General features: G+C 56.3%; 2 protein-coding genes across 9 annotated transcripts in view; both read right to left on the bottom strand.

Moving 5' to 3' along the window:
* The window catches only part of RASSF1 (Ras association domain family member 1), a 274,834-nt gene that overhangs the window by 104,566 nt on the left and 155,311 nt on the right, over nt 1-14,957 (bottom strand). The window lies entirely within an intron of this gene.
* Nucleotides 1-14,957, bottom strand: part of CACNA2D2 (calcium voltage-gated channel auxiliary subunit alpha2delta 2) — a 140,540-nt gene that overhangs the window by 70,796 nt on the left and 54,787 nt on the right. For all 8 annotated transcript variants that reach the window (XM_077992840.1, XM_015130839.3, XM_077992837.1 and 5 more), the window contains exon 3: nt 133-249. In XM_077992840.1, the coding sequence (XP_077848966.1) occupies nt 133-249 (117 nt within the window). The remainder of the gene's footprint in view (nt 1-132; nt 250-14,957) is intronic.

Below are 14,957 nucleotides of genomic sequence, written 5' to 3' on the forward strand. Positions count from 1 at the left end.
TGATGCTGGCCCAGCTGAACTCAGCAGGGCCATGTGATGAAGGCTCGGGACACTGCCCTCATGGTGCAGGACCTCTCCACCTGGCCCTCCCTCAGCGCCCCCCCAACCCCCGCCCCCAACACACACACCTACCTTCAGGGCCTGCACCTTCCTGTCCAGCAGGCTCTCAATGTCCCCCGCCACCTTCTCCACCAACTTCTGAGGCTCATTCTCCTGCACCTCGAACAGGTTCCGGTTGTCCTTGTAAATCTGGAAGGAAGCAGAAGCCAGGGGTGAGACCAGGTGGTCCCATGTCCCCATGCCATGGCCCCTGCATACCCCTCTGCACAGCTCACCTCAGCACAGTCCTCACCCGCACCCAGACCCTGTCTTTGGCCTCCGAGAGAGGGCATGGAAGGCCAGCGCCCCCACAGACTTGAAGGCAGGGCAAGGCCAGGGGCTCCGTAGCTTGCATCTGGGATGAGAGCCCAGTTTAGGTTGGTCGTTGTGGTTGGTGGGATGGGGTTGTCACGGCCTTCTCTGGGCCTCAGGGCCCCCCCTTTCAGGGTCATGAGCAGCCCCCCCTGACTAGCTCAAGGTAACTGTGAATAGCAGAGGGGAAGGGTGGGCTGAAGAGGAGGCAGGAGGTTGAGGGGAGATGGAGTCAATAAGCACACACTACACACCCCATCCCAACAAGAAGATGCTCACATCCATGCATGTGCACACACACAGCCATGGCTCCGCACTGCTCAGGCATCTGGACCCCTTTTAGTGGGTGCTGCCCCAGGGCTCTTGCAGAAACTAACAGGAGCACTGGGCAATCCTACCGGCTCCTCTGTCATTCAGGGCACAGAATATGGGGAATGGGGACCAGGGAGGAAGGGGCAGGTTGAATCTGCCCAGCCTTACTCCAATGGGGGTGGGTCGGTGCGCAGGCACATGTGGCAGTGTAAATCTGATGGGGTGTGTGTGTGTGTGTGTGTGTGTGTGAGTGAAAGAGAGAGAGAGAGAGATGGCTCAACATATCCATTTGTGTGCATGTGCCTGCATGTTGGGGCTGGGGTGGGGTTAGAATCTCCAACCCCCCAGGGGCTTGTGAGTCTTAGGAGCAGATTTCTGCAAGCGTCTTTGTTCACGGCTGGGTCTTGGGTGTGTGTGTGTGTGTGTGTGTGTGTGTGTGCATTTGTATGCATCATATACCACGGCATGTGTCTCCAAGCCTGACTGGGTCCATGTGTTCATTCAGGTGACCCAAGGAAGTCTGTGCCCCAAGCACAGGCTCCTTCACCACCAGAGGTCACAGAATAGGCTGCTGTGACTGAGCCGTGCCACCAGGCTGAGCAGAAGTGGAGGGATGTGGAGCGACAGAGAGGAGGTGATGAGGGGAGATAAGGAGGGGGGAGAGGCAGCCGATGAAAGACAGACAAGCAGTGAGAGATAAGGTCGGTAGAGTGACAGCGAGAAGGCAGGGAGATAAGACCTTGTCATCTGACAGGAGGACGGGGTGGAGGGGGTTGGGTGCTGCCAGAGCCCCTGCCCTGCCGCTACCCAGTGCCTGGCAGTCCAGGGGTTAAAGCACCGCACAAAGCCGGCTCAGGCAATCTTCTCCTCCTCCCGCCACCCCCATCCCTCCCGGCTTCTCTTTTCTTTTTGTCCTTCTTTTAGAACAAAATAATTTGTGGTGAAGTCGCTCCTTCCAGCAGAGCAGTGGCAATCAGGGGGCGAGACTTGAGGCCTGGCCACATGGCCAGGAAAGAGACAGGCCCTGAGTGAGTGCCAGGCCAGGATGTTCCCTGGGCCCCTGGGCCCTGCCTCAGGACAGAGATTCACAGAGGCAGACGGTGATAGAGACAGAGGGTGAGGAGGGGTTGGACCCTAGGGATCACTGAGGAAAGGCAGGGAACCTAGAGCCTAGCACCTTACTGTTGGGGAAACTGAGGCACAGAAACAGGAGAGGACAGGTCAAGGCCAGGTGATTGAGTGGCAAAGCCAGATACCCCATCGGCTTTCAGCCATCCTTGATAGATCACTCTGGGGTTTGTGTGGCCATGGTCTCAGTCACATCCACCGATGCCTCTGGAGAGTGGCGCCGCGACCCACTTGCACCAGCAGGGGGCACTGCTGCCCGGCTTCTCCTGGCCTGTAATGAAGTTCATACCTCAGCCTCTGTCAAGGTCATTCTCAGGTGCAGCCACAGTCTGGCTGTCCATGGCTGTGTACAGCCCCAGGATCTGAGGCAGGACCATGTGGTTCTCCTGGGAAAGTCCAGGAGTCCCTCCTCTTGGGCTCCAGGGTGCCCCTTGCAGCCTGGCATGGTGACTGTGCCGGGGATCAGGGGGCCGCAGAGTGAGCGGGTCTCTAGGTGGCAGATCCACACCTCAGGGCACCAACAGGTGACATGAGGCCTTGGAAGCTGAGTCTCTACCAAAAGTCACTCATCTCTGAACCTCCATGACTAATCTATTAAATAAGAGAACAGTAGTCCCCACCTCTTGGGCTGGGGACAGCAAACCCATGCCTTGAGCAGCCTGTGCTGTTGTTACTGCTATTGTTTGGGATCACCAGAATTCTGCAGATGGAATCATAGTCCCTCCCTGCCCCCATTCTCTCCCTGCTAGATCTGTACACTTGGGGCTGTCCAAAGCCATCGGCTGCATTCCTGAGCTGGTAGCCTCAGTCTCCTAGGGTCTGCCCACCTCTAGCCCCACCCCCTTCTCCCAGATTGGCCTGGGCAGTCTCCCACACTGGAGCCACCCTGTCCTTGTCTCCGACACCTCAGCCTCGGCCCCAGAGGTGATAACGGTGGAGCCCAGACACTGGGACGCCACTAATAGGGCACAGCCATGGCCAGCTTCCTTCTCTCTCTCCCAAGCACCATATCTGTGTGCTGTGGACACTTGACAAATCCATATGCTGGATTCTATGTCCAAAAGCAGAGCTCTGGGGCCAGCTGGGCCCAAGTCTGATTCCTCACCTTCTGCCTGCAGCTGCAAGAGCCCTCAGGGCCTAGGGATGCATCCACTGTGCTTTCTTCCTCTTCTATTTCTACCGGAGGACCCACCATAGCATCTTTCTGCCAGCCCTGGTGCCATCACCTGGGGCCCATCAAGCCCACTGACCTATCACGTGACTGCAGGCTTCTGGGTCTCCAGCCCACGCCAGTTCCCACAGCTATACCTTGACTCACACTGTCTCTGCATCCCCTCCACGTTGCCCTGCTGTCTAAATCCTCTCTAGGGCAAGGCCAGGGAAATGGGCTGGAAGGGGTTTCTGGTGAGAGGAAAGCAGAATCCCAGAAGTGCAGGGGCTGGTCACACTGCCAGCCAAGCCTGCTTCCCAATCCCAAATGAGCCCTTGAGGTACAACAGTCCTCGAATGATAGCCCCCAGTGCCACAGCCCTCCTCTCAACATTCCCCTGAACTTGCCCCGATTGTCCCTATCTTCTAGGGTGGGCCCTGAGCTGAGCCCCAAATCTTCAGGAGATCTAAGTGACACAGCCCAGCAGATGGTCCCACCCTGGGAGAAAGGTCATCTCTACATTGATGTGGTCCAGGGAGGTGTTTTCCACCTGCAGGCCCAGCAGGAGCCCAGAAGAGCCCAGGGCAACTCCAGTGCACAGACTCTGCCCAGGGCTAGCCCCACTCCAGCCCCAGCCTCTAGCCCTGGCTCCTCGGGCCAGCTGGGAAGTGGCAGAAAGGTCAGGGTGCACCGGATGCAGGGCCTCAACCACCACAGCAGGATGGCAATGCCCGCTGATGTCCTTGGCCCAGAGAGTTAATTAGAAAAAGCCAACTGCTCCCACAGCAGCACAGCTGGCACAGCCCCACCTCTGCTGGACTGAGGAGCACGACAGGGCCCAACCGATCCCAGGGTGCCCCAGCTCTGTGCCAGCAGTGATAGGGAGGGAGAGGCAGCAGCTTTAACCCACAGAGAATGCCAGGATGCTGGTGGGACAGGGTGGCAGACTGGAGCCAGGTGGAGATGCGGGAGAGGACTGAGGAACAGGGAGAACAGGGGTGGCTGATGTCCCAAGGGACAATTCAGGAGTCTGTTTGGAGCCCCTTGTTCCCAGGAATCCTTGGTTCCCCACTCTGTTCCACATACTGGTGACCATGGCTCAGCTGGTGCCCTCCTCCCTTGAGGGCACTTCTATCCCACCAGTGATGGAGACCTGCCCCTCCACCTCTCCCCTCCCCCAGGGCTGGCTCTAGCCCCAACCCTCTCTCAGCTCTAGCAGTTCTTTAGTTAGGCATCAAGGCAAGTCTGGCCAGCTCTCCGGCCTAGGGCTTCACAGGGCTCGTGGGGCTGATGCCTCCTTAGAAGCCCTGAACCCTCCGCCCAGCCTCCTGCTTCCCCCATGACTCTGCATAAGTGGGAGGCAAGCCTGGAGGACCCTTGCAGGAATGGTGACCTTGGACAGGAAGCCTGCATGCTGGCAGGGGCAAAGGGAGCCAGCCTCGTTCCCACAGCTCCTAACAGTCCTGCCTGGGAGACGGGAGTCCAGTCACCAGCCCCAACGTGTCTGGAACATAGACAGCCACCACAGGAAGCTAAAGGCCTTAGGACAAGTGACCTGGACAGGCCCCAATCAGAAGGTATTTTGCAAAGTCTCAGAAAGTCAGCAGCAGGACACCCCAGACCTGAGCTACCACCAAACTTGCCTAGGGCAAGGGGGAAGCTGGAAGGGGAGAGGAAAAGGAGAGAGGAGAGGAGAAAGGAGAACGGGGAAAAGCAAGGAGGAAGAGCCAAGGGGGCTGCAGGAACAGCCCTGTTTGCCCCGAGTGTTAGCTCTGGCTGCTCTGGGGCAGGTGGTTTACACACGTGACCTCACTGATCTCCTACGACCCCTGAGGAGGGTCCATTCTGATCATCTCCATGTGGCAGGGAGGACACTGAAGCCAGAGAGGTTAAGGCACATGCGAAACTGGGGTTTGAACTGGGTCAAATCCAAAGCCCTTGCTTTAGGTCATACTCTTTGTACAGTTCTGTTCCCTGACTTTATCCCTAAACTTGAAGGCAAGACCACGGGAAAAGAGGCATAGGGATGAACTTCAGGCACAGGCCTCAAGGGTTTGGGGCGGATGCAGGCAGACGCTGAAAGACTGTGGCCCCTGGAAGGTGCGAGGGCCATGCTAGAGGGGAATGAGGGGAAGACTGGCAGGGCCAGCCCAATCGACTAAGCACCCACCCAACCCTGGGAGTCAAAACAGGCACTCGCATGCGAGGCTCTTCTCCGCAGTGAACGCCAACAGCCCTAATCTCTGGAAAATTAAATCAGAAAGAAAATGGAACAAGAAAGATTTGACGCAGGCTTGGCCCTGCTGCCAGCTGTCTCCTCAAAGACCCAGCTCACCTTGGGGCTTTGCCAGGTGCTCCAGCACCCCTGGCCTAAGCCCTGAGGCATGACTCCGGGGAGACTGGCGCTCCACGCCCCCCTCACCACATTTCACCACAGGAAGCAGCCAGGTCAAAGTCTTAACTGCCCATTAGGCCCCTGTGGGGAGGACAGCCAGTGGACGAAAGATGGTGGGCGAAGCCTCCTGAGGCCCGACCCAAATGAACAAGCCCTGGGGAGGAAACCACCTCAAGAGGCCACAGGGTCTGCAGTTGGAGGTCGGAGTCAGCTGCCAGACTGGGCTACACTCATGTCAGGGATGTTGGGTGGGTGGCTGAGGGTTTGTGGTGGCTTAGGAAGCCTGAGATGGGCCAAAAAGGAGGTAGGGGAGTTGGGGACAGGTAGTGACCAGTTCAAGGACCTTAGCCCGTCAGGGCAGAGCCAGGTCCGGGTCCGCCACCTCACCCACCCCTTCTAGGCTGCTAACCTGGCCTTCTGCCTCCGTGAGAAAATACAGGGTATTGACATAACTGCAAATCCACCTTGAAGACTGGAGGGTTGATGGGGTAGCCAGGCAGCTGGGAACTCTCTACCACTGACAGCTCCTGGGACAGATCCAGGACAGGCTGCACCCCTCAGGGCTCCCCTTATAGCCTAGTTCTTGATGGGACTGAGGGGCTGCCCCAGGGTGGGTGCACAAAAACCCTAATCCAGCCACAAGACTGGGTGTGTGACTGACAGCTCCCCCCAGGTGGGGGCTGAGGCCAGTCCCTCACCAGCCTGGCACAGGGCTTACAGTAGGGCAAGGGGCCCCTGGAGCCCTCAGGGCACACTATCGGTGCCCAGGCAGGGGGGTTGTGTGCCACTCAGTTACATGCTTCATCAGCTGCTGACATTTGCCAACCACCATGTTAGGTTCCTAAGTGGCCATGCCACACTGCCACCATCCCAGGTGGGGTGGCCCCATGGTCAGCTGTATATGGTGTCCTGTCACACACAGGTTTTGTACACTGTGGTGATGGTTGTCCCATTCATAATTCCCCTTCATATCTAGTAGAGAATACCTGGGATGAACACTCTCTCTAGAGGGCATCACAAACACAGAACCAGGCCATTACAATCGGCCTGCACAGGCTACAGTGGAAGTCACACAGCAGTGTGGAAGCAGGGAGGAGGGTGCCTGGCCTGGTCTCCTGGGTGGGCGGCCCATTCATAGCACTATCCTCCCCTACCCCCACTTCCTTACATCCCCACTGGAACAGCAGAGATAGAACAGACCTCATCCCTGCCCTCCTGGGACTCTCTATCCAGAGGGGACAGATGCCCAGACAGGTGGCGGCAGAGGGAGGTGTGCAGGAGACACTTGGGAGTGGGGCTAGTCTGCTCCGGGGTGGTAGGGGGCAAGAAAAAGCCTGAGGAGGGCTTTCCAGGGGAAAGGACATCTGAGCAGTCTGAAAGGCTGGGCAGGGGTTTTTGTGGGTGGATGGGGCAAGGGACGCTTGGCAGCAGTAGCGCCAGGTGCAAAGGTTGGGAGAAGCAGGGATAAGGGACTGCTCAGTGGCTGCAGAGGGACTTGTTGGGGAACAGAAGCTGGGGAGACAGGGTGTGAGGGCAAGGGGAGTAGATACCCAGGTGGTGGGGACAGGGGGATCCTCCAGGAAGGAGGGATACGTGACTGACCACAAGGTAAGAAAGGCCCGGTGGCTGTGGTCCCTCATCCTCAAGAGGCAACTTCTAGGAGCTTTCACCAGGAGGATTCCCTTCACAAAACTCACAGGGGCCTGACGCCCCCACCACCACCCCCAACAACGCCTCCCTGTTTTTAAAGTTAAAGTTTAGTTGACTGTCATCCATTACCGCAATTAGTACATTATGTCTAATTATGCAATTAGTGTAAAAAGTGCACTTGCCGCTGAGAATGGGAAATTACGCTGCCTCGTTACGCTGTAAAATCCATGTCATAAAAAGGCTCAATCTCTTGTTTTTCAAAAGACACAAAACCCAACACAAAACAATAAACCAAATCCTCCCAGCCAAGCAAGGGCCAGTCTGTGCCAACCTCCCTGTGCTTGCCCCTGTGCAGAGCCTGCCTGTGAGGCCTGCCCTGAACATGCCCCCAGGCAAGGTGCCACCCACCAGAGACACCAGGCATGGCCCATTCCTGGGTGTAGCCCTTTGCTTCTCTGAAACATATGCGAATTTCCAAACTGACTTGAAAACTGTGGCAATCCTGATTATCCATTTACACCAGGCCTGACTTGAGTGAGGCCTCCAGTGTTAAGGCCTGTATCTCAGGGGAGAACAGTTCTAGAGGGAAATGGTATCCACCCAGCTCTAAAATGAGAGGTCCTTTCTCCAAGGTTCCTGATAGCTTCTGTGAACAGGGTTGCAGATTCCAGCTCGGAAGCGGGAGGAACTTTCTCACACTTAGGGCTCCCAAAGCCTGAAAGCAACACCTGGATAAGTAGTGAGCCCCCCCGCCACAGGGACTATTCCAGCCCAGCTGTCAGGAATGCTGAGAAGGGATTCACCCATCATTAGCCAGCACTGTGGCTGGATTCCAGGCTGCCATCGTTAGATAACAGCATTCCTATGGCCGTGTGCCTATGTGAAGCTTGCAGTCTGTGACTTTATCTTCCCTAAGTTCTCCCTTTGTGATTACGGGGATGCTCTGGGGACAGGTTGGGAGTGAGAAAGAATCGAATGAGGTCTCCCTACTACAGAGGTGACAATCCCAAATGGCCCTGGGCATGGGGGCTAGAGAGGGGGCACACTCCAGTGTCCCTGTCTGCCTATGTCAGCATGAGGTGCACTCCTGTGTACCTCAGAACAAATGCTGCAGGACCAGAGCCATCCATGATGTTATCTCCAAAGTCACAAGTTAATGCTCTAGCATGGGCTGCTGAGTGCCTGCCCAAGAAGCACTCTCCCCAGGCAGCTTCCCTGAGCCCCTGCCTCTGAGCTCCCATCACTCCTTGATCTGAGATGCTTGACTCAGGCCTTGGGGTGGGTGGCACAATACCATGGAGACAACTTCACAGCCAAGAATCTGCCCTGACCTCCTGGGATGATGCATGACCTCCTGCAGGTGCCACTGCTGAGTGGACAAGGTATTCACAGAATTCACAGAGCAGAGAATCTGAGGCATGGAGACCCACACATCCCAGGGTCCATGAGGCACTGGTTCCCTACAACCTCACCCACCTGCAATTGGCATCCATTGGTTCTGGGTGTGCTGAAATACTGGAGCACTGACCAAACCCCAGAGAGAAGCAACTACTGAGAAAGCAGCTGGGGTAGAAGGGAGGAGGGCATGGACCCCACTGGAGGGGCATCTGTTGCCTGAACTCAAGACAAGTGTCCCTGGACAGCTCCAGCCTCCAGGCCTTTGTCTACTCAGATGGGCTGGAGAGCAGGGGAGACAACTCTGGCATAGCACAGCCACATGGACACCAGCCATGGAGACTCTCGGGGACCCCATCCTCTCAATGTGGCCTGGAATAGCATCGGGTGGGGAATTTGAGCCCAAGGTGAACCAAACTGCAGGCAAGAACCAGGGGCCCCTGTTTGCTCCCCCTCCCTGAGTTGGGAGCCGCCGGCTGTCGAGGCAGCTGGGAGGGAAGCTGTGCCCAGCATACCAGCTGGCACGGGGGAGTGCGAGTAAACATACCCGCACTTTCCCAACTCACAGAAGTCGCCGGGTGGCGGCCGGCTGGTGTGGGCGCCCATGTTTATGGGAAGCAGATTGTTTGTGTCGGCGTCTGGGCCCCCTTGCCACCCACCCTGGCTCTGCTCTCTCCCGCTGCCTCCTCACCCAGTTGGCCCTGCCTTCCTTTCATCAGAACTCTTCAGCCTCTTAACTGCAGAAGGATGGGGATAGTGATGACAGGTCCTCTGTGTGGCCAGACAGGGCTCAGCGCATAACCCATGGAGTCCTCGTCATTTGACAGCTCTGGGAAACAGAGAAACTGGCTGCAGAGTACAGGCAGTGAGTGGAGGTGCCTGAGGCACTGGGCTTCTGAGACCCCAGCCATCTGTTCCAGGACCCCACTGCTGCTCAGTTCTCTGGCCCGCAGACAAGCCTGGCCTGCCCTTCAGTCCGTTCACCACCTCGAGCAGCCCTGGCCCAGCTTGGCCTTGGACAAGGACCCTGCCCTCGCAGCAGGACAAACGGCCCCCTCTACCCTACAACAGCCCAAGTAGACAGACCCAGAGTCGGGCCGCTGCCTTGCCATCTGGCGTCTTCAGCCCCTTCACTCTCATGCCTCCATCTTCGGATATGTAAAATGGGTTAAAGCCCCCCTTACTCACCTCTCAGGACTCAGGGACAGTGGGCTGGGAGGGTGGGAGTGAAGGGCTCTGGGAGCCAAGGTGGGCAGAGGCTCCAGTGGACCCTTGGTGGGCCAGAGGGGACGCCCAATCATGTCTCAGCTCCAGTGGGTTTCTTTTTTTTTTTTTTTTTTTGAGACGGAGTCTCGCTGTGTCGCCCATGCTGGAGTGCAGTGGCCGGATCTCAGCTCACTGCAAGCTCCGCCTCCTGGGTTTACGCCATTCTCCTGCCTCAGCCTCCCAAGTAGCTGGGACTACAGGCGCCCGCCACCTCACCTGGCTAGTTTTTTGTATTTTTTAGTAGAGACGGGGTTTCACCATGTTAGCCAGGATGGTCTCGATCTCCTGACCTCGTGATCCGCCTGTCTTGGCCTCCCAAAGTGCTGGGATTACAGGCTTGAGCCACCGCGCCCGGCCTCCAGTGGGTTTCAATGGGCCATAGAGCTCTCGTCGGAGATGAAACAGTCACTGTGGCCCAGAGTCCTTGTAGCCCAGAGCTGGTAGAAATTCACCCCGTAAGGGAGGCGGAGCTTGCAGTGAGTCGAGATTGCGCCACTGCACTTCAGCCTGGGCGACAGAGCGAGACTCCATCTTAAAAAAAAAAAAAAAAGAAATTCACCCCGTAAGTGCCTCATGAGATGGAACTGAGGCCAGGGAGCAAAGGGCAAAATCTGCTTTCTCTGCATCACCTCCATCCACCCCTCACAGCCCTGATAGGTCAGGTAAGTAACCTTCTTCAGGGGCTGGGCAGGTCCCCCAAGGACTCCAGAGTGGCCAGAAACAGACCTTGTCCCAAAGCCACCAGTCAGGCCCTGGGGGTGGAGATTACTGTAACAAGGGCACCCAGAAGGTGGTCAGCAGCTGGATGGCTTTTCATCTTTCATCTTACAGATGAGGACACTGAGGTGGACATCTTACAGATGAGGAGGGTCAGAATCTGCCCAGAGAGGAGACTTCCCAGTCTCTTGCACCCACAGCCAAGAATGGCCAAAAGCCATGGGTCTGAATTTCCGCTCTGCCCTTAAGCAGCCTCGTGGTTTGGCTTGAGCCTTCACCCTCACAGTCTGCAGAGACCTGAGCTACCTCAGCTAGGCCATCTTGGCATTCCTCAAAGATGGAAGGTCAAGTGTGGGGTGCTGGTGGCTTTTCATGGGACCGCCTTCCAGGGTCGCTCCCAAGGCCCTGAGCACCTTCCCTGATCCACTCTGTCCTGCAGGGACCAACTTTCCTGGCCTCACAGGCTGGAATTCTGTCCTGTGCTGCTGAGACTTGCTAAAGATGTCACCACATAATGACAGCACCAATGACAGCCCCGATCACAATAAGAGGTGCTGCTGAGGCCCTCGGGCTGGCTGCTCTTGTGAAAACATGAGATCTTAGCATGGCAGGTGTGGGAGGTAAGGGTAGAGAGATGAAGGTAAGCCCAGAAGATGAGCCCATGGCCTTTCATGGTATCAAGGGCCTCTTTTGGGGCAAGGTGATCCCAGGGACCTGTCCTGTACCAGTGCACAAATGCAGCTGCAGGCACGTGCACTTGACCTTGCATACCAGGTCACATGCACTGACCTCACCATATTCACACCCAGGACTCAGGAAACCCCTTGCAGATCTTGCTCAAGTCTCACACTTAGGCTCATAGAAAAGGCACCAGAGCCTAGATGGGCCTGTCCACTGTCACTGGATATATGGCAGCCCCAGGCTTGCGTGAGGTTCTGTGGGTATCCATTCATACCTCAAAAAGTGGTCTGTGGCCATCTGAAATGTTTTAAGTAGTTGAACTTTGCTGTCTCAGATGGTTGGGGCGACCTCAAGGTCATGACCCTAAATCCTGCTGAACACACCATTGGAGGGGCTCCTAACAGCATGGGTGCTGGACCTGGTTGGGGCAAGGGCATGGCCTGACACACAGTGGCCTCTGAACCAGGGTCCCAGGAGAGCCCAGCTAGGCTCCCCCTTCTGAGTTCTTGATGCAGCTGACCACAAGGCACCAATAAGGCAGTAGGCAACAGAGTCATTGTGAATGTGCAAGCAAGTGTGCAAGGGGTCACACCATGCCTGGGCCATCTCATTTACCTCCTCTGTCAGCACCTCCTGACGCCATCTTACTCCCTCCTCTAATTTTTCCTTTTTCTCCTACTTCCAAATTATAGGCTCTTCTTAAATTTTATGTATCCTTGTAAGTGCCCTTAAATCTACTGTAGAACAAGTCGAAAGCTAAATAAATAAACAAACAGGACCAAGACACGAAGGCTTTGTATAGACTGAAGATACGCTGAGGACAGGCGCACATTAGGGACATGTATGCTCTGAAAACACATGCACTCTGGGGACACACACCCAAGGGAACTCAGCCTCTCCCATCATTTACAGCCTCTCCTGGGCTCTCACAGGAAAGCTCCCACTTTGGACCTGAAAAATGCAGGGGTGGGGTTACCACCCAAAGCTTTCCCAGAGCTGGGGTCAGTGATCTCTGGACCCAGTCCATAGGGGTGCTCCTGAGCAGGCTCTGGCCCTTCTGTACCTCAGTTCCCCCTTATTTCACTTGGGGGGAAGAGGGACAATCCCTGTCACCTCCAGCTCCAGGTTCTCTCTCGGTATATGCAAAACTCCAGTAGCAACAGGGGCCAGCATTTACCTTCCTGCATCCGTGCACAGTGTTTGCCATGCAAACAAACTGTGCAAACAGGACTGATGGCCTGGCCACACTGGCAAACACCATGAGGGCCCTTAGCCTGAACAGCCATGAACTTCTAAGTTAAGTGTGCTACACTCAGGGGAGGCAGACGCTGTGCCTGGGCCCCGACTCCAGGTGTGCCACCTCCTTGTTGCCAGGTTTGGGGGCTGTGGGGTTGGGTGACAATTATAACGGGATTAGCTGCCATTACTGGTGGGTCAAAGTGAGCCTCCACACCAGCCATCCATTGCATCAAATTCTCACAAGCCCCAGTTGTCCTTATTTTACAGATGAGGCAATTGAGGCACAGAGAGTAATTGGCAGAGCTGGGATTCAATGACTACATGGACTTACCACGTGCATGAACACAGACCCTGTATCAGACTCTGCCTCCATCTCCCCAGCAGCTGGTCTCCAGCCTGTGGGATCCTGTAACTCCTCCTCAGGCCCAACCCTGCCCCTGACCCCTCCTTTAGGAAGCCACTCTGACTACCCCCTCAGCCGTGTCCATTGGGCCACCTGCCCCAGGGCTATGAAAGTCAGTGGTGTCAGGTGAGTCTCGGGTTCACAAACCCCATCCTGTTTTGAATGTCCATCAAGAGCTGTTTCTCAGACAGTTGGGTGAACTCTCCCAGGAAGCCAGCCCCTTCAGGATAACAAGCCCCTGATTCATTAAACTGGTGCTGCACACCAGACCCCAAGGGCTCATTCACCCAACATGTTTGCCCAGACGGATTGTAGGGGCAGGGAGAGCCAAGGACAGTTCTGAGCTGGCCCAGGGGGTAGGTGGACTTCAAGGAGGTGCTTCTACTTGTAGGAAACCATCTTTGTTTGTAAGGTTGGAATTCTAGGACCCTAGGCTACAGGTGCGTAAACTGAGGCCCAAGTGGGCAGGGTAAGCAGGAGTAAAGAGCCAGGATGACCCAGGCTCCAGCTTCTCACCTCCTTCTGTGCTAGGAAGGTCAGAGAAGACATTACAGGGAAAGGTGTAGCTGGATGGGCCAAAAGGGACTGTGTACCTTCCCAGCAGGGGAGCAGCATGCAAAGGTGGAGGGGAAGGAAGGCTGGCGAGGAGAGCTGCCTGGGGAGGTGATCCACTAGCAGGCAGGGGCAGCTCTGACCCTGATCCTCACCAGGAACTCACTGCCTGTGTGAATTCTGAGAAACTGTAGGGTCGTCTGGAGGCTGCAGGCGGGAGGACTGGATCCCCACATGCAGTTTGACCTTGTCTCCCCCACCGCCCCCTTCTCGTGGCCAGGTGCCCATGGGGTCTTGGAGGCGATGGTGCCCTGGGCTTCCACATCATCTGTCAGCAACCTCCAGCAAGAAGGAGGGAGGCCTGCGCTTCTAGCTCTGTCAAGGGCTCCCTGAGCAAGGAGGCGGTGAGGGCAATGACGCCAGGAGGACACGAGCGAAACAAATTGCCCTGATTATGTAAGGCAGCTCTACTTCCTCCTTCGCAGGGAGAAAACTGGGAGCTAGGTTCCTCCCTGCCCCATGTCCCTCCCATGCCACTGGACCTGCTGGGAGACCCCTCAACAGAGGCTCACTACCCTGGGGCCTGCAGGGACAAGTGGCCTGGGTTGGTCCTGTTCAGTCATTGCTCCTCCAGTGTCTTTGAGCATACATGAGCCCCTCCAGGTTTCCTGCCTGCACCCTGAGCTGGCAGCCTCCCTGCCTGCTTGCCCAGAACTCCACACCCCAGGCCTCTCCCTGCCCCAGTTACCATGGAGCCTGGGGAACTCTGAGCTCCTCCGGAATCCAACCAAGGTCCCTGCCATGCCACACCTTGAATGGCTCAGGGATCAGGTCTGCTCTTCTAAGTGCCCCACCGAGGTCTAAGCAGGAAGCCCTCCTTTTTAGGCCCCAGAAGAGGCTAAGAGTCAGACCAGTCATATCCTCAACCTGACTCTGGTCTGGACTACCCTGTCCCCTCCATGAACAAAACCTAGCCTCCCCCAGGGCCTTAAGCCCTCTGAGTTGCTATCACTTCCCCTACCCTAGGGCCCTTAGGGAATGCTGGAGATGCCCTAGGCTGAAGCTCCTAGGTGGTAACCATGTGGCCCCTCCCTGGCACAAGGTAGGCAGTCCCTGGACAGGTTCTTTAACCAGTCAGGCCTGGGTACGTTCTGCTCTGCAGGGCTGCCCTGCAAAGGAGGCTGGGAAGCCCTCTCCTATACAGTATTATGCTTTGTGGAGTCACCAACGTGCCTGGCAGCTCTGGCTATCAGGCTCTTTGAGTTTACAATGTTGGGAGGTTTAGAGTTCCTAAACTGCAAATTTATCTCCTGCCATAAACCCAGATGATGCAGGAGCCAGTGTGTGCCTGAGTGTATCTGTACATGTATGTAGGAAGGCATGCGCATATGGTGCATGGCAGTTTCTGTGTGCACAAACGTTCACTGGCGTGCAAGTGGGAAGGGTGATGGTGCTCCCATTGGCAACTCAGGCCCAAGCACATGACCCAGTGTATGTCTCCACGTACTCACATATCCCGGTGCCTGTGTGTCCAAGCACATATGTATCCTGGCGCATATGTCCAGGTTTATGGTGCATGCTGGGGGAAGGCTCGCAATGAACAAAGTAGGATGCATGCGCTCCTGAGCTCAGCCCCGAGCTCCTGTGCTCAAGTACAG

The sequence above is a fragment of the Macaca mulatta genome, chromosome 2, assembly GCF_049350105.2.
Source record: "Macaca mulatta isolate MMU2019108-1 chromosome 2, T2T-MMU8v2.0, whole genome shotgun sequence".
Classification (NCBI taxonomy): Eukaryota; Metazoa; Chordata; class Mammalia; order Primates; family Cercopithecidae; genus Macaca; species Macaca mulatta.